The sequence below is a fragment of the Pteronotus mesoamericanus genome, unplaced genomic scaffold (assembly GCF_021234165.1).
Source record: "Pteronotus mesoamericanus isolate MK-2021 breed Mesoamerican mustached bat unplaced genomic scaffold, CSHL_Meso_final scaffold_533, whole genome shotgun sequence".
Lineage (NCBI taxonomy): Eukaryota > Metazoa > Chordata > Mammalia > Chiroptera > Mormoopidae > Pteronotus > Pteronotus mesoamericanus.
The window spans coordinates 123749-147836 of NW_026555320.1; the positions used below are offsets into that span (position 1 = coordinate 123749).

The 24088-nt window shown below is 50.2% G+C and overlaps 1 protein-coding gene across 9 annotated transcripts in view; it reads left to right on the forward strand.

Moving 5' to 3' along the window:
• Positions 1 to 24088, forward strand: part of TRAK1 (trafficking kinesin protein 1) — a 98884-nt gene that overhangs the window by 47946 nt on the left and 26850 nt on the right. For 6 of the 9 annotated variants that reach the window (XM_054594582.1, XM_054594583.1, XM_054594584.1 and 3 more), the window contains exons 3-7: positions 13283 to 13359; positions 18562 to 18678; positions 19576 to 19676; positions 21182 to 21290; positions 23371 to 23449. In XM_054594582.1, coding sequence (XP_054450557.1) covers positions 13309 to 13359; positions 18562 to 18678; positions 19576 to 19676; positions 21182 to 21290; positions 23371 to 23449 — 457 coding nt within the window. In that variant the 5' untranslated portion in view covers positions 13283 to 13308. Of the gene's footprint in view, positions 1 to 323; positions 777 to 13282; positions 13360 to 18561; positions 18679 to 19575; positions 19677 to 21181; positions 21291 to 23370; positions 23450 to 24088 lie in introns of those variants that run through there. The other 3 variants (XM_054594579.1, XM_054594580.1, XM_054594585.1) reach the window with 2 other exon arrangements.

The following is a 24088-nucleotide window of genomic DNA, read 5'->3' on the forward strand; positions in this document are numbered from 1 at the left end:
TACGGCAGTTTTTTTCCTCTTGTGGGATTCAGAATGATCACCCCCTTCCCAGTTCAGCACTGAGGCAGGGTGTTGTCACAGCAGATTTGTCTCAGCCTCTGGAGCAGCCCACGGGAAATCCCTCGTGCGAGGGCATTGGGCAGTCTCCCCACTGGCACCTTCTCTTCTCGAGCCCCACCTTCAGCCCCGGCCTGCTTAAGGCTTGGTTGGGATTGCCCTGTGCAGTTGCTGTGAAACTTCTGGAAGCTACGGTTCCTCCTCGGTCTGGGGAAAGGGGAGGGGAAAAGATTCTGGAGGCGGAGAGCTTGCTCTGAGGTCTAACCCCTGCCTGCCCGCCTCCCCGCTGACGACAATACCTGGCAGGGTCACCCTATGGCTGGGTGGGGCGTTTCCCTTCTGACAGGTGTTTCTCCCTGCCCTGTCTGGTCCCTCCTCCCAGCTCAGGGGAGCCCCTCCCTTCCGGGTCTGTCCTGGGCGATGCTGGGCCCATGGCCCTGTGTACACCCTCCACTCCAGTGCAGCCAGGGCATATCCCAGGCCCTGGCAGGGGCCCAGCGTGTGCCCCTGGGGCCTGGGCCCCAATGGCTCCCCCGGGCAGGCTGCCAGGAGCTCCCCCAACGACAACCCCTTAGGGCGATGTTTTGGCTTTGGAGTGACTTCAGCAATGTCCCTGAGAGACGAGGTTGGGGAAGAAGAATGCTTTGAGTACGACTACCAAGATGAAGAGAGGAAGTTCAGCCTGGAGCAGCGTGAAACCCTGGATCTCGTGGAAGAGGGTAAATTCTGTCCTTTGCACAAATCTGATCCCTTCCCTGTTAGTGTCTGGATCGGCCCAGCTGGTGCCTGGATCTCCAGCGCTCTTTTTATTTTCTTAATGAGCTGTAACAGCAAACACAGTAGATCTTACGTGGTGAGTGGCTTAATGGCACTCCTGTGAAGCCACCACGAGAGACGCCCATTTCTGGCCCCCTGGGAGGTCCCCTGGCTTATGCCTGCCTCCTGAGAGACCACTCAGACGTGTGTCACCTGAGATTTGTTTTTGCCTGTTCTTTGATCCATGGAAATGGAATCAAACTGTGTGTATTATTTTGTCCGGCTTCTGTTGCTTAACTAAGGTCTTTGAAATTCATACATGTTGTTGCAAATATCAGTAGTTGTCTTTTTTTTTCTTCTTTTTTTCTCTCTCTTTTTTTTTTTTTTTTTGGCAGCATTCCAGCACTCTGTGTTAAGAGTTTTGTTTTCTTGGGACTGAACAGGCTTGGGTGAGTTAATGGGCAAGAGACTGAGTTATTATTATAACTAAAGCATGTTTTTGTGCTAGCATTGTCTGTTTGAAAGCAGTATCACTGATTTGGGAAAAACCTTAGACATATTTCGAATAGAAAAGTACAAGGGCTGACACTGAGGTCACCGGGGAACCCACCGCGGGGCAGTATCAGGGCTGCTGCTGCTTTCGGAGAAGAGGGAGACTGTTAGTTCAATGAAGTGCGCCCACATGCTGAGTGTCGGTTTCCTAGTTGGGTTCGTGGGGCTTTTACCCACAGCCCAGAGCAAGGCATTCTGGGGGAGAAACGAGGTGTTTAAACAGTGACTATGCCTAGATGTTCTTTAGGTCAGAACACTTTGTCAGAATTCTGCTCTGTGATGACCTATTTTCATGTCTCAGCATAACTTTTACTTTTCGAGCTATTTTATAATTGGCCACATAGAAAAAGTATGTATCTTGAAGATACGAATGCTTCACCGACAGGAGAGTTAAACGGATTTAATTGGGGAAGAGGGGGAACCAGGGGGAACAGCCAGAAGAGAGCAAAGGGGCTTCCCGCTGCGGGCTGGCACCCCGCCTGGCCGTTTCATGAAAGAGACGTAGACATGGCAGCAGAGGGGAGTGACAGACTGGTGGGGACTGTGCATTTGTCAGGTTCCTGGAAGTGCTCAGGAGAAAGGCCTCCATCTGCTCTTGCAGGAGCAGGGCCAGCCCCGATCTCGCTGATCGGCTGGTATCCCTTAAAACTGGGCGACCCCGCCTGCCCTGTACTCCCGTGACCCAGGAGCTTGCTAGAAATGCAGACTGTTGGGCCCTCCTTGGGCCCTCTGAGTCCAAGAATCTCTATTTAATTTTTTTTTAAGATTTTATTGACTTAGTTTTTAGGAAAAGGGGAAGGGAGAGAGAGAGGGAGAGAAACATGGATGTGAGAGAGGAACATCAATAGGTTGTCTATCGCATGTGCCCTGACCAGTGACTGAACCCACAACCCAAGCATGTGCCCTGACCAGAATCAAACCCACGACCCTTCTGTTCATGGAACAACGCTCCAACCCACTGTGCCACAGCAGTCAGGGCAGAATCTGCATTTTAACAGGAGCTTGGGGGGATTCTTATGCAAATGAAAGTATGAGAGGTGTTGCTGCCTTCAAGGATAGTAGGATGTCTTTTTAAAAAACCAATCATTGAACCATAGGATTCTGAATTAAAGGCCACGGTTCTGGGGCAGTGTCATGTATCCTAGTTAGGAGAAAGAAATTTTGTATTGCACGTATTTCGTATATCTATATATGTTTCACTTAAAAAGAAACTGAGCCCAATGACCGTGCCAATGACAGCCAGTGTTTACGGTGTACTTACATGTGTCAGGCACCATCCTAAGTACTTCATGTGGATTTGTGCACTTACCCCTTCAGACGACTGCGTGAGGTTAAGTACTGTTGTTATTTCCATTTCATGGGTTTCCAAGAGGACCGCTTAAGTTAAACAACCGCCCTGAAGTCACCGGGCTAGGGAGTGGTCTCAGCCCTCTGCGTTTACACCCCCTCCTAAAGCGGGGTCCGCCAGCAGCCTCTGCGTTCACCCAGAACCGTGTTAGGAAAGCACCCTGGTGGGCCTCGCCCTAGACCTGCGGGGTCCAACACTCCGGGCCTGGCCCGGCAACCTGGGCTTTAACTCACATTCTGGCTGCTTCCAGCGCCCAACCGCCTGTACGGGTCCACATCCCTTAGACATCAGGGTGCCTGTGATCACGTTCTTGGGAGAAGACCCCACTCTGTATTTGCCAGCTTCCACGGTAGACTTACATTCCCTCCCTTCTCTCTTGTTTGTTCCCATCCCATGTCCCTCCTTTCTCCAATAAAATATTTTTCGCTGTCCTGGAACTGAAGTGTTAATATTTACAGGACAGTAACCTTAAGAGAGAGAGAGATAGAGACAGAGACAGAGACACACTGTATTGCCAACGTGCTTAGCTTTCTTTGTAAAATAAAATTCACAAGGTCTCTCCTGGCCTGAAGGAAGTCTGTTGCGCAGTAGAGGAAGACGCGGGTCTGGTTTGGACTGGCTGGTCGCTGCGGCCAGTTTTGCTGGAAACCTGTCCTGTATCCAGAGCAACTCGTTTTTCTCTGAGACCGTCACACCACCCTTGTCTTGCATTAGTGGGAAGCAAGTCCCCTGTGGGAACAGTGGAAATGTGTGCAGGGTGTGGGCCTCCCCAGTGGTGTAGGTGGTTTCCTGCGCTCACTGGTTTAAAAGAGGCACTTTGGGTTGAAAACCAAAGGACAAAATTAGTATTTGGGTGGCTCTGAAAGCTACAGATACAGGAGATACAGTCACCTTGCGTGGGTGATAGGCACTTTTTATTGTCACTCATTGTATCTTCAAGACAGCCTTTGAGATCAAGCTGATAATCCCATTTACAATCAAAGCAACCGAGGGGAAGGGAGGTTGGCCCGGTCATGATCCCAGAGCTGCGGGCACAGAACCGGCCCACCCCCTGCCTGGGGGGCCCTCTGGCTGCCACCCTGGGCTCTAAGCTAATAGAGTCCCTTCCTTCCCCTTATCTCATTTAACCTTCAGGGAGAGGAAAGATCCAGGCTCCCGCTTGGTGTCTTCACAGAAGACTTGCAGGGGTGGAACCGGAATTGACCTCAAGCAGTTGCTTGCTGAGTGGCCTTGTGGAGGGCAGCTTGGCTGGGTTTTCCTGGTCCCCTCTGCTCAGGGGAAGGTCATGCTGGGCTGCTGGGCGTGGAACTGTAGGTCACAGGCCTCTGTGTGCCAGCCGCACCCCTGGTTCAGTTCATTGTGTGGCAGATTCCCACACTTTCTCCCGGGAGTACCCTACAGAAAAGCTGGACTTTGTGATTTTCTTTTGTCGTCTGGACACTGCTGAGGCTGTTACTCAGTGAGTTCAGTCCCTGAGTTCCCGCGAGGGCCGGAAAGGAGCACGTGGCGTGGTCTGAGTGCTGTGACCAGCAGCTTGGGTTTCCTGGCGCGTGGGCTGCAGGGGGAGTGTGTCTGGTCCTTCGAGACGGCTGCTGTCCGGGGTGGCAGCATCAGAGGGTGGTTTTCAGGTGTTGAGGACTCGCCAGACCTTATCTTGGAGAAGCAGGGATGAAAAAAGTGCTGGCTGGCAGTGGGAACCTGGAGCCTGATGGCGCGCCTCGGGCCAGCGCCCCGAGCCTCAGGTGAACCCTGCTGGGCCATCCCCCGTCTCTGGATGGTTCCAAGGCCAAGCATGAGCGGCGGCACGAAGAGCCCTGGGCCGCCTTGAGCATGGCTGTATTTGGGTGGTCTGAGTCCAAGGGTGGCTGTGATGCCTCTGGTCCTGTGGAGTGGGAATGTCCACCCCAGAGAAGGAGCCATCGGCTTCCCCGGTGTCTATGTTGACAGTGTGGCCGCAGCACGCACAGGTGCCATGCAGGACTCTGTCCCTTAGGGTCACAGATGAGGAAGGAGCAGACCTGGCTTATCAGTACTGCCCTCAGCACCTGCCCTAAGGTCTCTTTGCTGATGGTGTTTAGATCACCTTCACCTTGGATCCAGCCTGGGCTTTTGTTGTTAGTATCCATGGCAACCCCATGCAGGCCTCCAGGGATGTCAGTTGCTCTGGGCAGTTCTCTTACTGGGGTACGGGTCCCAGCGTCACCCCAAGGCTGGCCATGAGCAAATTCACCCATGATCTGTGTAGTTGGGGTCTCCTTGCAGCTCTGCTTGCGTCTGGCACCTGTCCCCCAACCCCCTGCCACTCCCAGCCTTCTGGTCTCTGAAACCCCGCAGTAGCACCTCTCCCTGGCACTTCCTGCTAGCTCCTCTGAATTATACTGATTTATGCATGTGTCTTACCTTCTCTACTAAGCCAAGAATTCCCCTGGGGGCAGGATTCATTTATTTACTCTTCAGTTAAGAGCATCAGTTTGGGAGCCAAACAGATCAGGCCCTTCCCTAATAACTCTGTGACCTTGGGCACTTTCTTCAGGTCTAAAATACGGACAATAGTCCTGCTTTCCTCATAGGATGAATGTAAACTCTAAAGTTGATGATAGATATCCAGTACTTAGCAGAATGCCAGGCACATGGTGAGCGGTCAGAAAAGAGCCCTTGGGTTTGCCCACAGACCCTCATTGGCTATCCTGGTGATGAACGGCCACCATTAATCAACACTGAGCGGGCCAGTCCTGGGTGGGGTGAATGACGGCATCTAACAGACCAAGTTCAAGTCTGTGATATGTCCTGCCTGACCTTGGACAAGGCATGTGGCCTCTCTCTCTGTCTGGTGTGTTCATCGGGGATTGTACTTGTACCGTGGGGTATTGCGGGTTTTAAGTGAAATGACATTTGTCAAATGCCCAGCGTAGCAGTTTATTCTTCCCCACTTCTTCAGTCACTTGCTTTGGGGACCTGCCCTCAGCCGGCCTTGGCCAGGGAAGGTGAGCCAGTAAAATACACTGAAATTTCAGCTACCGATGCTGATGAGCAAGAACATGTAGAGAGAGCTGTATTGTCAGGTCACTTCCCTTGGCGTGTGACACCTCTCCCCCACTGCCCAGTGCGCAGACCCGACACCACAAGATGCTGGCGAGGGCAGAACAGACTGCTCCTCGTAGTGGGCTGGCCTCTGCCACCTCGTTGCCCCAGAGGCCGTCCCAGGGGCTGCCGTGATAAATCAGCACGTCTCACCGCAGAGTGGTAGCCGCAGTCCGCCTGTTGGCGTCTGGCTTCAGACACAGCTGCTTATCAGTTGATGCCTTTCTTGTTAATGCAGCTTCTTTCTTAGCAGCTTTCGGCCTCTCATCTCTTTGCGCCACATTGAACTTGAGGTTGCCCCTTTCTTTCTCAGGACTGTCCAGGACAACTGCTTATCTTGGGGTGATAAGATGCACATCAGGGCTTTTAGGTTTTCATCCCTCTCTGGGGTGTTGATTAGAAGGAAGCTTTCCCTTGCAAAGACTGGTCTGGGAGTAAAACAAAACCTTACTTTATTATTTTTTTAATCACCTATGCACTGGGCCCAAAATAAAACTCAGCTGTCTTCATGTGACTTAACACCATCCCGGTGGGAAGGAACAAAGGGATATTTGTAAGAATTAGGTTTATTGTGGCTGAAACCATTTTTGGTAGGCCTGTACCCTATTCCTGGATCCACTTCAAGGGCTCAATCAAAATAGTTAAATTTTGTTTTTTGTTTTTTTTTAACCAAGTAGTGTGTGTCTTGTGTCTTGTGAGCCTTAGGGAGTCAGTTGGGCTATTGGGTCAAGTCTAAATTATTCTGTAGATATTGAAGGACAACCCCTAAGCGAGGGACTTGGCTGAGCCTCCAAGAAGTGACCTTAACTTGGGTGACGTTTAGGAGAGCGTCGTGCCTGGGAGGAGAGTTCAAAGTCACGCTCTTCTCACTAGCTGGAGTGTTGGCCCTTGGTTTTCTGGTTTTCTTATGGATCTACCCTGAAATTGTCCTGCCATCTGAGCAAATTTTAATGAAATTTATCTAATTAAAAATAATCTAGTCTCTCTGGGGCAGACTCCTGTGCGTTTTATCAGTGCTGGTTTTTGAATGGGTGGTTGCTGCTCCTGAGCAATTGCGCTGTCTGAGGCCACCACCCAGGAAGGCTCGGTGGGGACCGAGGTGACAAAAGGGGGCTTCTACACTGTGGAGTGCTGCCGAAGTGGTTGGAATACAGTGTGTGTGTTGTGGTTCAGGGACGCTTGTTTGCATGTTACTTGGTAACTTAAAATACTAAGGTGTAGTTTACATATCGTAACAGTCACCCATTTTAAGTGGACATTTGAATGGTTTGTAGTGAATTCACCGAGTTGTGCCCCCATCCCTGTACTTCGGTTTTAGAACATTTGTATTCTGCTCCTCCCACGAGGTGCCTCGTGCCTGTTTACAGTTCATGCCCTCCCCATTCCCAGTCCCAGGGAACCCCTGACCCTCGTTCTGTCTCTCTGACTTGCCTAGACTGGATCCTTTATAAGAATGGAATCCTACAACACGCAGCCTTTTGTGTCTGGCTCCTGAGCCCAAGGTTTCGAGGTTCGCCCGTGCTGTAGCGTGTATATCAACACTTCATCCGTTCTTCAGCTGAATAACACTCCATTGTGCGGCCATTCCCCATCTGGTTTATTTACCCACCACTCGAGAGTCATTTGGATCGTTTCCACTTTGTGGTCTAATGAGCAATGCTGCTATAAACCTTTGTGTGAAGGTTTTCGTGTGGATGTATATTTTTATTTATGTAGGGCAGACACGTAGGCCTGCTGGCTTGGAAGTCCTCGTGACCTTAGGCGAGCTGTCTGACTTCTCAGAGCCTGAGTCTCCCTGCCATCAAGTGTGTGGCCACACGTGTCTCACCCATCAGCGCTGTGTGTGGCCAAGACAAGTGGGCGTTGCTCCAGAGCAGCGGCGTCAAAACAGCCATTTGAAGACGCCCCCTCAGGAGTGCTTCGCCCAGTCGGCCCAGTCTAGATAGATGTCTGCTAGATGTCTCCCAAGGCCAGGCTGACTGTATAGGGCACAGGGGTTCCAACAGGGGACAGAGCGGGTAAGTCTTGGGTGGGGGTCAGCTCCATGGAGGCACCATCTTCCTTCTGGGCCACGGGGTGGAGCAGGGACTTCCCAGGTGGAGATGTGGCAGAAAGGCCCCCACAGAAGGAAATAGCAGCACACATGTGCCAGGCCAGGCACCGGAGAGTAGCATCATTGGATGTGGATGAGCTGTGATGGAAAATGGGCACAGGTGGCCGGTGAGGAGGCGAGAAAGGCCGGCTGGGGCCAGGTCAGGGTGGCCCCCGTGGCTTAGGTGTTGAGGCTGCTGCTTGTAGGCAGTAGTGGCAGAGCCGGTGAAGGTTTTTCAGCCGAGCACTGACACATTCAATTCAAAAGCTGTAAAGGACACCTATTTGTCATGCCTGGGAGCTTGGCGTCAGGGGTGACTCATTCAGAATTCATGGGAAGCTTTTTGGCCGTGGCTCTCGGGCTGTGAACCCTCTACCCCTTGTCCCTTTGAACGGGGCAGACATTTTTATTAGATTTACTACCTGCGGAATCAGGGGCCAAACGGAAGGATGCTTTTTTAGCTGACACCTGCGGCTGCTGCTCAGAGTGAGAAGACACAGTTCACTGATGTGTGGGCCAGCTTTTCTCTGCTGTCCAAGTCCCAGCTCCTGTTGACAAGCCCTGTGCCTCGCATGTTTTTCCATGGCGACCTCAGCGGCTGTCCCTGTGCAGTGATTGCACTGGGGCAACCCCATCTTGTTTCTGACCTTAGGTCTCACGTGCCCATCTCACATGGGGACCCTAGGAAATGGGCTCAGCGCCCCCCTTGTCCCAGCGAGAAGCCCAGATTCTGCGCTGTTTGATTTACCTCCCGCCCAGTCCTGTGTCTTAACTCTTAACTCTCTCCAGAAAAGAGACCACTTCTCTCCACCCCACCACCAGCAAGGAGAACCTTGGATCGATCAACAGCCTCGCCGCGGACCTCCCCCCCCCCCTCCCGTTTCTCTGCACTGCAGCCAGAATGTTTTCTGAAATACAGCTCTTACGTGGGCACGCCCCTTAGAAAAACCCTCCCGACAGGCACGTGGGCTGCCTGTTTTCTGTGCACCCCAGGAAGGCGAGTCTCCCGTCTTGTTCAGTGCAGAGCCTGGGGCATGACGATAAATGTGTGATGCTAGTTTGGTGCTGCTAGACCTGTGCCCCGGGTATGTATGCCTGCTTCGCTATAGTAGGCGTGTTACACTTCTTTTCTAGGACTTAGACCCTTTTTTTTTTCCTTATTAAGTCATAGAGGTTGAAGTCTGTTGTTTTACTTTCTTTGGATACGTTTTTGGGTGGTCCTCATAACAGCACCTACCCCTGCAGAGTCGTCATAGGACTTAATGAGAAAGCACGTTAAATCCATAAATGTTATCTGCTGCCCCTGCTGGGAGTCTCTCCTTATTTTGAAACTCGCTGTTTGCTAGCTGTGTGACATTGGACGAATTATTTAACCTCTATGGGCCTCAGTTTCCTGTTGTAAAATGGGGTTAATGTGAGCACCTCCCCTGTGGGAGTTAGTGCTCTGAGGATTAAATGAAATAATCCGTGCGGGGCGCCGTGAACCAGGCCCATCATAGGAAGTGTGTTCGGGAGGGGGCTGCTGCTGCCGTTACTAATGCCTCTTAAGGTGGCCTCAGGGAGGACCCCAGCACCTTGGAGTGTCGTCAGTTGTAGATCTTCTAGAAAAATATTTTAAGTAATTTGTTCCCCATCAGTGCATGCTCACACACACACACACACAAATTTCGCACAAAAAAAGAATGAAAATTTGTAATCCCATCCAAATGTCGATATTTTATGGCTACCCTAATTTTTTTTTCTGTGTGTGATAAATCCGTACATTGCCCCCTCCCTCGATTTGGACTGTATGTGTTTTTAAAAACACACCTAGAGTAATAACACACACACTTGCATAGCTCCGAGGCAGCAGTAGCTTTTCATTCATGCCTCTGAGGGCCGCAGGGAGGCTCTGTCAGAGGCCTCGGGACGTCGGTCGGAGGGGCCCCCCATCCCTCTGCAGCCCTAATTGAACAAGAAAGGGCCCGCCTAGCCTTCTAACATTGCATGCGTAGTGACGACGTGCTTGACTGCTTAATGCTGGGAAACACCCCTGGCCCAAGTGTACATTTTTTGGCAGGTTTAATTCTTAAAATATGTTAAGGCTTTTTTTGTAATTAGTTGTATAAAAGGGCACCACGAGGGAGCCTTGTGGTGGTGGATGCATAGACCTTCCTAGGTGATAAAATTGTATAGGGCTTCATAGTCATACATGTGTGCATGCACATGGGAAGCTGGGGAAACCTGAGTAAGGTTTGGGGACTGTCTCCATGTCAGGGTCCCAGTTGATAAATCATTTTACAAAACGCCACTACTGGGCGGAACTGGGTAAAGGGTATCTCTGTATTATTTCTTGTATCAAAAAATTAGCTTCAAAAAAGGAAGTGTAATTTCTGGTTACTAGGATCCCAGAGGAAAAGCGGTTCTGACTGTCATTCTCCTACATCAGGGTGACATAGAGCACAAGAGTTATAATGGAGCGGTTTTCTTTTCTCCCTGGACATAGCAGAGGACTTGGTCCTTTGAGAACATAGTGGGCAGGAGCAGGTCCTCAGTCACAGTACAGGTGGCAGCACCGAGAGAGGCCTATGGTGACGGCGCTGGTCCGTTTCTGGTTGACGAAGGGAGCGTGCGGATGCCGACCTCCCGGCCGCCTGGCTGGAGGGCTCCAGCGTCTTATCTGCTCTGTTGCAGAACATGGCAGCTGGACAGCTTGCAAACCAATCCCTGTCCACAGCATAGGAATCTTCACATATGAATTTCTTGTGACCGTGAGCTGATGAACTATTTACAGCAATTTGAGCCAGACGCCATCTCCATCAAATTCAATTTTGAACCAAGCCTTAGAAATCCCCCTCACCTTTTCCAACCTGGCAGCTCCGAGGGAGGTGAGGCTGCACACTTCCCTGCAGTGGGCATTAGGGTTCCTTCCGTAAAGTGCTGGGTGGTGATAAAGTGCTGGGGGGTGGAGAGAAGCGGGGAGGGGGAGCCCCTTCTCCTGGCTCCCAGGGCTCTGTGTTGGTTGGGTTTCAGATTTGGAACCAGATTTTAGGTCACCTTCTTAAGCTAGAAAATCATTCCAATAGATCATATTTCTCTGAGCTCCTTCCCTAGGATGATCTCTGCTTGCATTTAATCAAATATTTAGAGACCTATTGCATTTCCCTTGCAGCTTGCCCTCCGTAATGCTCCGAGTTTAGTAATACACTCCAGTTCCCAGATGCCTTGCGTGGGCTGTTATTGAATGTGGGTCATTGCCAAAGCTGAACTCTCTAGAATCTTAGTTAAGAAGAGTTACTAAGAAGTTATTATTTCACCCAAAAGTGGCAGGTTTCAAAAAGTTTTATACTTTGGCCTTAATCCTTTTGCATTTACTCTTTCCTCCACTGAAAAAAACCCGTGCCACCTTCTTGGTGTTTGTTGAACTGGAAATCAATTCCTTGCCATTGATTTAAAATAAAACAAACCTAAGAATTTTTTTTTTTTTTTTAGCAGACTATAGTCTTCTTTCATTGCACAAGGTTTTTCTCTAATGGAAGGGAGAACAAAGACACACAGTCCTAAACTAATTTCCTTGTAATGAAGTAACTGCTATGTGTGTGTGTGCACATGTGTGCGTTTTACCAGTTCAAGGTTCATCTTCCTGATGCTTCTTCATAAAGGCCAGTATTCAAAACATCATAGTTCGGAGTAAAGAAAGGTCTGTAGATCAAGAAGGCTCCATCTTGAGAAGACGGGAGTTGCATTCAAGTTTCTGCAAATCCCTCTTAAGAGAGCCCAGAATTCAGGCTTCTTTTATGTAAAGGGAAGGGAGGATGGATGGAGCAAGAGTCTTTTGACACCTAGGCACCAGCAGGGATCCAGGAAGACTGTGAAAGCTCTAGATCTTAGCTGCCTGGGCCATTGACCCCTGCTGATCTGAGTCTGGTCTGATGCTCCTGCAAATCTTTGCAGAAAGCTCAAGGCTCAAGCCTGATTCATCTAATAATCTATAGCAGGAGCTATTTACCTGAAGGCCACAGGATAAATACAGGCTAGAATGAAGGTAGGGTCAGAGAGAGAGAACATTTCAATCTGTTACATGTGTCACAGTAATAGTGCAGGTCTTTTTGGCATGGATTAAAAACTCTGCCACCCTAGTTTTCATGGTATGGAAACTGGTTGCCTAGCCCTAGAATGTAGCCCATTTGGGGAGAGGGAGCTGTACCATTATGAAATTATGAGCCAAGACTGTTGTTTAATAATTATACCGATAGCTGCTTTCTGAAGGATCAAACTTCGTCCACATGGTTGGGTCTCTGTGCTTCATGAGGTCTAGATCCTGTTGGTCTTTCCAATCATTTTGGTGGCTGAGCTGCTGACCTATTTTAGTGTGCTGAATTTGTAAGAGGCCAGATCCCGTCCACTCCAGTGCCTTGGCCCCAGCACCACCTCCAAGTACTTCACACACAATGTCAAGGCTTTGCAGGGATTAGAGGTCCCTCCCACCCCCTCACCCACTCAGAGCTTTGGGCCATCCCCTGGAACTGGGAACTTAAACTGAGTGGTGCTGAATGCTGTGTGGGTTGAACTTGGCACAACCAGCGACCCTTTGGGCCTGATGCACAGGCACAATTTTGAAGCCACTTTGTTAGATGGGTCATTTGTTTGGCAGGTTTGTGGCATTGGTAGTTTCATTGATGTTTTTAAAAAATGAAACACATTGGGTAATATTGGTTAATAACATTATATAAATTCCAGGTGTACAGCTTTATAATACAACGTCTGTATTATCTATTGTGTGCCCACCACCTGAAGTCTATAGTCTCCTGTCACCATGTGTTTGACCCCTTTTGCCTTCTTTGTCTTCCCCCTACTCCCTTCCCCTCTGGAAACCACCATTCTGTTGTCTGTGTCTATGAGTTTGTTTTGTTCATTTGTTGCTTTTTTTTAAAGTATTTCACCCAAGAGTGAAATCATATGGTTCTAGTCCTTTCCTGTGTGACTTGTTTCACTTAGTGTGATACTCTGAAGATCTATCTCCATGTTGTTGCAAATGGCAATATTTCATCATTTTTTATGGCTGAGTAGCCTTCCATTGTATATATGTACCACATCTTCCTTATCCAATTATCTACCCAAGGACCCTTAGGTTGTTCCCATGTCTTGGCTACTGTATTTGCTTCAATGAACATAGGGGTACATGTATCTTTACGAATAAGTGTTTTCAAATTTTTCGGGTAGATACACAGAAGAGGGATTGCTAAGTCATATGGGAGCTGTAGTCTTCATCTTCTGAGGGACCTGCGTACTATCGTCCGTAGTGGCTGCACCAATTTACATTCCCACCAGCAGCGCACCAGGGTTCCTTCCTCTCTACGTCCTCGCCAACTCTTATCATTTCTTGTCTGATCCGTTGTCATTTTTATTTCTTGCAGTTTTATGTGCTGAAAGAGTTGGCCAGATGACTAAGACATATAATGACATTGATGCTGTTACTCGGCTTCTTGAGGAGGTAAGTGTTTTGAGGGAGGGGAAAGGTCACTTACAGTGGACCCTTCAACCATGCGGTGATGGGCCTCTGATAAATGTCCGCCTCTGTTGTCATCCTTATGATTAGGGGTGAAATTTTACTGTGAGCTCTGTTTGTCCGTGTGGCATCTCATTAATTCTACGGTAGCTCAGAGGTAGATGCCACTGGGTCCCCATTCTGCAGTCAAGGGACCTGAACCTGAGAGGGCAGAAGATGCCCACAATAGCTCGGCTGCTTTCCAACCCAGGTCCCCAATAGCAGTGCCTGTGACGGTTGTGGTGGCTGTTGTGTTTATTGTCCTGCATGTTTAGTCTCGGGGAGTATGGTTGGTTGATCGTCAGTGGAACGTGTTTACTTTTGAAACATGACCTGGGTAATGTTTTTTATGGGAGCTGCCTCTGTGTGTGTCCACTGCGCACATTCTTGGCTTTTGCGGAGTTTGAGATGGCAGCGCTGGGTGACACCTCCACAGGTGACATAGGCTCTGCTCTGCGGGGGGAGCTCTTCCCAGGGAGCCTGGGACTCCAGCCCTTTATGCAGATGCTGGTTAAAAATAGTTCACTTCCCCTCCAAGCTAATTTCTTAAAGGTGTGTCCATGTATAAAGAGTTTGCCATTGTCTTTTAAAATAATTGAGTTACTGAAAAGAGTACTTGTGGAGCCATTTTTGAGGTGGCTCTATGTTGTGCCACCTTGGTTTTATTTTAGTGACTCGCCATGGCCCGTGTATATCTATGTGTTTTTTTATATGCCATTCTTCTTCCTGATAAGAATCGCATCTGAGTCACTGCCTTTCTTAGGAAGAAGCGTTTCCTGGTTAATGTCTCACTGATACAGCATGTGGCAGATGTACCGTGTGGCTTTGGTTCTGTTTCCTTCGATCACGATCACATGCTTTGATTTGCTTGCCTGCAGGTGAGGCGCTGGGGGCGTTTGCACGGGAAGCCAAGGCATGGCCAGCTTGGAGCGTTTGCTTCTGGGCTAGAGGGGAAGAGGAGTCAGCAGCTTGCCCTGGCTGGCTGCTGCTGTTCAGAATTTACCTGGGCGAAGCTCGCCTCCTCCCCAGTTACAGAGAGGGTTATTCCGAGGGCCTCTTAGTCATGCTTTTTATCCTGAAATTGGTGAATGAGTTCGCTGCTGACGGTGGGAGGCAGGCAGCTGTCCCGCCCCAGGGGTTGTGTTCATTGGGTAAAGGGGCTGAGACACAAGTCACCGTCTTTTTAAACAAGGCGTATCTGTGAAGCACGAGTGAGCAGAGTTAGAGTGAGCTCCACCTTGCCACCTTTCCTGTTCTTTCAGTACCTTATTTCCAAGGGCCTAAATTATTTATTTGTAGCCTTTTATTCTCACTGCAGTCGAACCCGGTGGTCGCTTCCTAGCTGTTTTCCTGTATTCAGAAGTAAAACACCTATCCGCTGTTGGCTGCTCATAAGAAATGGGAGTGTTTTCATTCCTGTAATTTTCTAAGAGAAACCCAACCAGCCGGTCGCCTTAGTAAAGAAAAACCAGACACTGCGATAACTTCTGTTTAGTTTTTTTCATTTCATCCATAAATATTTTTACTATAATATCTTGCCGCCTCTCCCCTCCCCCCTTTTTTTTTAACCAGCAGTTAGAGTTTTCTTTATTGTCCTAAAAAGATTAGATTTTTGGTGTAGAGGTGACAGCTTGGCGTCAGTGGGGCAGGGAGGGGTGAGGCTGGGGGAGGTAATGGGGAGGGGCGAGGGGCGAGGCGGTGGTTGTTGAACTGGCCCACTTGCCCACTTGCCCACTTACCCTTCTGTCTTTTCCTGTTGCCTGTTCCTGTTGGGCTCTGGCCTTGGTGAGCTGGGGGCAGCCTTCTTCATCCTTCCCCTGCTCGCGCATGGCCTTCCCCAGCTGGTCTTCATTATTATCATTTTTTTGCCTGATTTGTTTGCAGTGGTATTTGCATACAAACTGTGGCTAAGACATAGCAAATGACTGTGCTTTTTGGAACTCAGCCCCTTGGAGGTGTGGGGGAGACACAAACCTTCCTCCACCCTCAAGGGTCTTCTGGCTGGCCTAAGAGTCAAACAGACATGAGACAGATTAGCAAGAGGAAATTACCAAATTGACTACAGGCATACATATGGGAACCCCACGTGCAGGAGAGGGTCAGAGGTTGAAAGGGACCATGGGCATATAAGACATCCTGAGCTAGGGATGAGAAACGGGACCTTGGGGTCTCCAAACGGACATTGCAGGATGATAAGAAGAGCAGATGCTCAGTAATAGAAGTTTGTTCTGCACTTTAGATAGGTCAAAAGAGGTTATCTCTCATAACCTCTTACTATGGGCCATGCCCCTAATGTAAGTTCTTCTAGGTAGTTAAGGGAATGTCAGAAGTTGCCTTTAGCCAGAACAGTCTGCATACCACAGAGACACATCTTGGGGTGACTCGTTCTGAACCCCCACAGTTGCATGATGGACACAAGGAAGAGCAGGACAGTGAGCCAATGGGCATTTAAGTACCTGCTGGATACTCAGTCTGAGAACTTGCTCTAGGAGTGAAATTGAGTAGACTCGGGCGGGCTTGGTAGAGACCACACTTTCAAAGGGAAATGGACCTCGGTGTTGCGGTTTTAACTGTGTGTTAGCCCACGGGCGCCACTTGGACTCTGTGGTGACTTTAGGTCAGCCTCTGGGCAGGCCGGTGTGCAAGTTCCCTCACATCCCTCCTTTGGGCCCGTTCCTCCAGGTACCAAATAAGCACGACTCTTGCGTCTGAGGAGTGATAAAGGGCCGTTGAGATAGAGCCTCCTTGGTAGGCACAGTCGCTGGCATGGGTAACCACGCAGAGATGAGCATCTCACTTGAGTGGGCAGGCTCACGGGCCCCCTTCGTTCCTTGGGAGGGAGTGCTCGGAAGGCACAGACTGGGAATGCGCTGGAGGTATTTATGGCTCACTTGGCGTGACCCCCAGCCGGCTTCTGGGACAAAGTGACAGCAGGTACAGGGTTTAGCACTGTCGAAGAACCGGGGGAGAGAGCCCATCACCTGTGCGGGAGGAAGGGCCAAATCCCTATCAAATCCAGAGTCTTCCCAAGTGACGACATTCTGATCTCCAGTAATTCAGGGAACGCCTGCCATAAGCAAAGGGAAGGCGTACTGCTGTTGTGTGAAGTAAAGAAGTTAGAAATAAAAGCTGTGGATTTTTTTTTTTTTTTTTTTTTTTTTTGGAATCATACAAGTCAGTGAATCATAAAGCTAGAAGATTTTTTTGAAGGTCATCGCTGCTCGTCTGCCCCTCTGTTCTCCCGCATCTGACAGACGAGGGAGCTAGGCCAGGGATGTTCCATCAGAACCCGAACTCACACTGTCTCAGAGTAGGACAGGTCCCCTGGAGCAGGTCAGCCGTGGCCCAGTGCCTGCTGTGAGAGGTGCGCCTTAGGTGGTGACCCAGTACTCACCGGAGTGAATATATGATAAGCAGAAGTTCAGATGTGAAATAGTGCCCTTACTACATGGAAGGCACTTTGGTATTTCAGTTCTGTGCTGTGCGATTTCATTTAAACCGGAATGTCAGTTGCCATTACAAAAATGATTTTCAACCTGCTCAAAGTTGTAACCTGTCTTTGGAGGAGACTAATTTAGAGTGTGCGTAGCTGCCCGTTGGTGAGCCGAGGCCGTTAGGCTAAGGCCGTGTAGTTAGTTAATAGCAGATCAGGAGGCAGGACTCTTCCCAGCTATTTTTTTTCTTGTTCTTAACTGTGTTAACCTAAAAATAAAAGGCTTTTCAAAGTGAGAGGTAACAGCATTTATTTGAGATTAAAAAAAAAAAATAGAGTATCTATTCAGGGAGCATTGATGGAGGCAGAAACCCAAATAATGTTCCAATTAGGAGACAAAGGCGCTGGATATTTATGGGAAGGGGAATGGGAGCAGCTCCATCAATAGAAGGTAGGCATTTCTATTGGTGCAGAAAAGCTAACACAGCGATGTTCATTCTGAAGGATGTTTTTAATTTTCAGCCCGATAGCCATTGGTCCAGTAATCCTAATACCTGCTTTCTGGTTATGCTTGTCAACAGTTCTTTGGGACACAGAGTCGCCCGAGGCTCAGTCCAAAGGTTATTGTGCCCTTTTTTTTTAACATCTCAGAGGTTTGAGGTGTAAAATGTGTAAGACGTGGGAGGCATTTCCTCTGGGATGGGAGCTCCGGCTTCATTTTAAAGTGGCTCCATTTATGTTATTTTTTCTTAACAACCGCATGTTCCTATTTGTTGGCCTTTTACACCAGGTGAACAGAATAATTAGCACAGGCTTCTAAACTAATTTAGTTTTCCAGAATTCTCCTCCCCTTGCCAACTCCCACCTAAAAGTGAGCAAGTTGAATCCAACCCTTGTGGCAAACAGCCCCTCGGGCGGGGTCCGAAGTCTGCATCGGGGGATGGCAGCCGCCCTGCTGTCCCCACCGTCCGGGGACGTCTCTCCTCCCATCGAGGCAGCAGAACCCCTCAGAGGCCACTAAAGATTTTCCTCGCTGTCCTGCTCTGCTCCAAGCAATGTCATCGGCCGAACTAACAGAACATTCTGTGTCTTGAACACATAGTCAGCTCTGAAGTTGGGTCCTTTTATGCATTATCCCTCCATTTTGAAAGGTGGTTGGTTGGTTGTTTTTTTTTAAATGAAGCCTAAGTAGCCTCCCATGAAGAGAAACATATTCTATGTCAGGGTAACTTGAAACGTTTTTGCTTCCTATGAGGCAACTATAAGGGAGGAGGCTGCCTCCCTGTGCTGCTCTTGGCTTTATTGCAGGAGCTTTGGAATTTCTGGATTCATTCATTCATCCAGCAGCTGGTCACAGAGGGTTTCCATGGGCTGGTCTGTGGCAGTACGGTAGCCCAGCCCTCAGGTCTCTCCTGAGAGACCAGTTATCAAGTGACGACTCAAATGCCAGAGAAATGCTTTGGAAGCAGGTTTTTCCTGTTGTTCTCATCAGATGTTCAGGTTTCCTTTGAGGTCGGCATCACTCCCGCACGTTAGGCAGGCACGGTGTAAGCCCTTCCGACGAGTATCACACGCTGCTGAATGGACGGCGCATTATTCATCCCTTTCTGATTTCTAAATGCCCTTGTTTTCCTCCGTGGGCACTGAGCACTGTGGGCTCCTTCCGGAAGCCTGAGTATTTCTTTCAACCTCTGCTCTCCCTCTGCCTTTCGTAGAAAGAGCGGGATTTAGAATTGGCTGCCCGGATTGGCCAGTCGTTGCTGAAGAAGAACAAGACCCTCACCGAGAGGAACGAGCTTCTGGAGGAGCAGGTGGAGCACATCAGGGAGGAGGTGAGGAGCTGGGTGGAGGGTGCCGTGGGCGGGGTCAGAGATGACGGAATGGCCCCCATTCGGACAGGCCCTCTGCAGGGCTTGCCCAAGAACTGCCTGTGCTGGAGTGGCCACCTGCACGCGGAATGTGGCCTTCCTGCCGCTCCCGTTCTCTGTGTCTCCTCCCTGCAGTGGGGCGGGGTCGCCGCAGTGGGAACAGGCCTCGCTGAGTTGGTAGGTGCGTGGAGCCCCGGCCCCTGGCAGGCCTGGGTGTGTTGGACCGGCCACCCTCCCTTTCCTCTGAGAGGCCAGATCATCACGTGGGCTCAGAAGGATGCTCAGGGCTTGGCAAAAGCACAGATGGGCCGAGACACCAACAAGCAGGGGTTCCTGACTCAGGAGGGCAGCAGTCACCGGGTGGGACTGTGAGGTTGTCCAGGGGTGAGAGCAAGGGTGGTCAAGCCGCTTGGAGCTGCCCCCCTGGAGCTGGCCTCCCCAGGACCCCGGTTCCAGGGGATTAGGCTTTGGCGGAAGCTAATGGCCTCATCTTGCATTTGGTAACATGATCCATTTCTCTGGTCATTTGCCCAGGTGCTTGCAAAGCCCACATGCTATCTTGTGCCCCCCAGACCTCATTCTAGAACTTTCTGGTCCCTTCTCACCTCTTCTCTGTACCAAAGCAAAAATTACAAATTTAGGCTGAGGGATTTTTGCCAAAAAAGTAACTCATTGGATTTTTCTTAAATGGGATGACGCTCAACTATGTGTTTTCTTTGAATTACATAAACCAATGACAGGCCTTCACTTTTAATGAGGAATTTGAAAAATGCTGTCACTGAGCAGTAGGTGTCTGAGCACCGGCGGGGACGTTGCCCCGTGTGGGACCAGAACGATGGGCCCCTGTCTGTGTCTGTGCAGGTGTCTCAGCTCCGGCATGAGCTGTCCATGAAGGATGAGCTGCTGCAGTTCTACACCAGCGCCGCAGAGGAGAGCGAGCCCGAGTCCGCCTGCTCCACCCCGTAAGTCCCCGGAGGGCGTGTGGCGGGGGCCAGAGCGCTGGCTGGCTGCTGCCGTCCCGTCCTTGGAGCGGCCCAGGCAGGGTCAGCCGCCTCCTCCAGCAGCGCAGGCCAGCAGCTCCCGGCCTCCTCCAGACCAGGCCTCTCCCAGGGCCTCGCACGGAGGGAGGGCACTGTTTTAGTGGGATGTGGAAGGACAGGTTTTCTGTTTTCCTCTTACGGGATCATCTTGCTCGTTTGTGAGTTTAGGCTGATTGGGCTGGCCTGGCAGGGGCCACGGGGTGGGCAGGCCCTGCTGATAGAAGAGCTGCCGGGCCCTGGAGCCTGAGCTGCTGTGGCGGGGCCTCGGGGGCAGGGGGTGTGGGCGCTTCCCTGGGAGTCAGCAGAGCCTCGTGTTAGCGGCACGAGCTCCGGAGCCTGAAGGCCTGGGTTCAGTTCCCGGCTCTGTGGCTTACCAGCTGTGTGCTCTTGGCCAAGCTACTCAACCTCTCTGTGCTTGTTTCCTCATTTGTGAAATAGGGATAATAGCAGCACTTAGTTAAATCAGTTAATACATGTATGGGGGGACCAAAAAACCCACAGAATTCATTTATAAAAAATTGTGTATTTATTCTTACATGTTTAAACTTCAGTCACATTCAAAGAACTCTCCATTTGATGTAATACACCTATCGAGATTTTTTTTCCACTGCTCAGAAAAGCTTTTGAACTCATCGATTTTGATGGCTTATAGTGTTTCTACCACTTTTTGTTTCACCTCTTCCACTTCAGCAAAACATTTCCCCTTGAGGACTCTTTTCACCTCGGGAAACAAACAAAAAAAAGTCATTTGTGGTAAGATCAGGAGACTAGGGAGAGTGGAGCACAGAGTCATGCTGTTTTTGGTCAAAAACTGCTGAACACTCAGCGCAGTGTGGGCAGGTGCACTCGTAAATCACCCATCCTGAAATGGGCAAACATGTTGAAAGAGAGAAAATAATAATATTTTTTTTTACTTTGTCCTCACGCACCCTCTCACAACAACACCAGCTGGTACACTGATATAGATGGGTTCCTAGAACAGCTAGTTTGGGGAAGCCTGTCCTACAAGGGACATGCCCTCCAGAAGCTAATTCCAGTTATTTTTGCATCCTCTCCTCAAATTTAAATACATGAAGTGAGTTAATGCATGTATTTTAACAGTTGTTGGCATATAGAGGCGCATTATAAATAGTAGACTCCCAGGCATTCTGGGATCATGTAGGCTCCAAACAGAGCTGTTTGCCCTGAATTCTGAGGCGATGTGGGAACTGCAACCTGTGGACAAGGGTTGGGATGTGAGTCTGAAGTGGGAGCGAGCCTGCGTGCTGGCAGATGCTGTTGTCCTGGGGGTGAGGGAGCCTGCCGGTGCATTTCATGGCTCTCCTGGGGGCAGTCCATTGTCATCCCCCCGCCCCCGCGCCCCGTGCTGTACCAGGTGGCGAGAGGAGTGGGGCTCTCCCTAGAAAGTGACCAGACTTTCCCCCTAGGTTGAAGAGGAATGAGTCATCTTCCTCCGTCCAGAATTACTTTCATCTGGATTCTCTTCACAAGAAGCTGAAGGACCTCGAAGAGGAGAACGTCGTACTTCGATCCGAGGTGAAGTCCGCACCCTGCCCTTGTCTCCTCTGGGAGGGTGGTGGCCCCGCTCACCTTATCTGGTGAGAAAGGCCGTGGTCACAGCGCCATTCTCAAAGGCGACCGTCTGAAAGAACCCCCTGAACCTTGGCTCACCGCTGACCTGAGGCCTTGTTTACGTGCTGGGTGTTACCTCCCAGAGTGGCCCACATGGCCGGGGCGGGGGCAGACCAACAGGTGAATCACGCAGCGTGTGGATGGGCGAGGGTGGCAACCCGTCTCCTTCACAGTGAGGGCAGTGGCTCCTGCTGTGGGATCTTTCCGTGGGTTCTCCAGCTCTGACAGACCTGACTCGGAGGCCTGATGTGAAGGCCTCATGTTCATGTCACCGCGGGTGACGCGAAATAGGACCCGACGAAATAGGACCTGAGAACTTGGAGACATTTCTTGGCCCAGGAACAAGATTGAGCAGAGGCAGCTTGGGAACTCATGCTTTTGAGTATCTCTGATTGGCTAGCCTTTGTGCTTGGTACTCAGCCTGCATTATTTTTCTAAACATTTTTTTAAAAGATTTTATTTATTTACTTTTGGTGGGGAGGGAGGGAGAGAGGATGAGAAACATCAGTGTGTGACAGGATCATCGATCGGTTGCCTCTCACACGCCCCCAACTGGGGACCTGGCCTGCGACCCAGATGTGTGCCCTGACTGGGAATTGAACCAGAGACCTTTTGGTTCGCAGGCCAGCGCTCAATCCGCTGAGCCACACCATCCAGGGCGGCACATGTGACTTTTTAAAATCTTCATAACAAAGCTGGAAACTGGTGACTTTGAGTCTCATTTCCAATGGGAACACCGGGACCCAGGCAGCTAAGCGTTGTCATTTCCCAAGGTCACGCATGTTAATGAATGACAAAGCTGGGATTTGCAAGTCTCTGTGACTCCAGACCCCACTTTATATCTCCTCACCCACTGTCCCTGTCTGGAAACACTGATGCATGCAAATGTCGTACTTTCTACAGTCTTAAGTATCAGTGCGTTTGTGCTCTCTAGCCAGGGGTATGGCGCAGCCCTGTTTATCTGGCCCTTGTTTGTCAAGTTTGGGCTGATTCCCACCTGAGCTGGCCCAGCGCTCCCCAAAGCCCCTCCAATAGGGCAGACCACCTGTCACCTTGAACTTGCCCACACATCAGAAAGAACCTCACGTCTGGGCTCAACAGGACACTTCTGGGCACGAGGAAAGGATCGTGCTTAGACCTCACCTCGCCTCACCTCTACCAGCCCCTCGTTTACTGATGGGTTATTTGAACTCCCTCTGTCAGCCAGTGGCCCCGAGCTAAGACCAGAGCCCAGGGCTCCCCCTTCCGAGTCTGGTGCGGCCCCTCCCAGTGTCTGCCCCAGGTAACTGCTCTAGTCCTGGGCACACGGCCATGGTCCCTCTGTCGGAGTCTTCACCGAAAGCAAGCCGGGGAATCTGATCTCAGCTGGAGTCCGGCCACCCCACCTCAGCTTTCAGGAGGGGAGCGTCCCTCCGGGCCCAGAACCTGAGGGCTCAGAGACACCTGTCTAAGCGGGCCCTTGTGACCTCTCTCTTCCCACCTTTTTAGCCGGGAGCAAGCTGTACAGAGTCCTGGAATAGCTCTTGGGTCTCTGAATTTTAAGGCTTTCATGTTGTCCTTAGCTTTTGCTTCGCTGATTGCAACAGGCTTAACTCCAACTCAGAACCTTACAGGACAGCAGCCAGCACATAGTAGGTGAATTCATTAGCTGTTCTCGTTGTGGTTGGCCTTAGAATGCCCGTAGTAGGCCGAGCTGGGTCCTAGGCACTATTTGGGTCACAGACGGGTTCCTGTGAGCCTGAACAGGCGCAAATGAATAGACAGACAGATTGGACACAAGGATGGCTAAGCAGGTGTATAGCTCCAGGGAGCATGGCTTTGGGTGGTGCCCCTAGTGGTACATCTTTCAGCTTTGAGATACTGAGATTCATTAGCCAATAAGGAGGGGATTCTGGTTGACTTTCTGTGTTTGAGGGTGCAATGGGTGACAGGCCCCCCTACTCGGGTGTGAATATGGGGCCTCTGACCTTGGCCTTGTCCACAGGCCTGCCAGCTGAAGACGGAGACCATCACCTACGAAGAGAAGGAGCAGCAGCTGGTCAACGACTGCGTGAAAGAGCTGAGTATGTCGCCAGCCCTCGCCCTGCCTCCTGCTCCCTCTCTTTACTTCTGCGTCTGCCCTCATTAGGACCAAACAGATCCACGTCCCCTGACGAAGTGCCGTCTCCCTGCCAGCCAAGGCTCAGTAGCATTTTGCACAAAACTAGAGCCCCCCTGATCTTGTGCGGCACGTCTCCCCGGATCTGTGAGAACTTGGGGGCTAGGTGGTCAATCGTACATTGTCTCAGCTTATTGCTGAGATGGGTATTTTAATTTTGCTTTCTATTAGAATATTGGAATTATTTCGCAGCATAGCTTCAGAGTCCTATGTTGAAAGATGGGGAAAACTGCTTTCTACGTTTGATTTATGAAAGTTGCGGCAAGAGATCTTTTCACCCTCTCCATTATAGGGTGACAAGTTAAGATTAGACAAAAAGGTACACAGACTGTTTTGAGTTTGAGCAAAATACTAAGTCAATGAAACACACCCTAAGTTCAAATCTAGTAAAGTGAGTCATGGCTCTGAATACGGGCTGAAAACGCCCAAGGGAATTGTTCCGGGCATGGCAGTATTTCGTTTATAGGGCAGGCTCAGCAGGAGTTCCTGTCGATGGCATGGATTTGTTCATGGGTGGAAAGCAGGTTTTGGCCAGACGCACCTT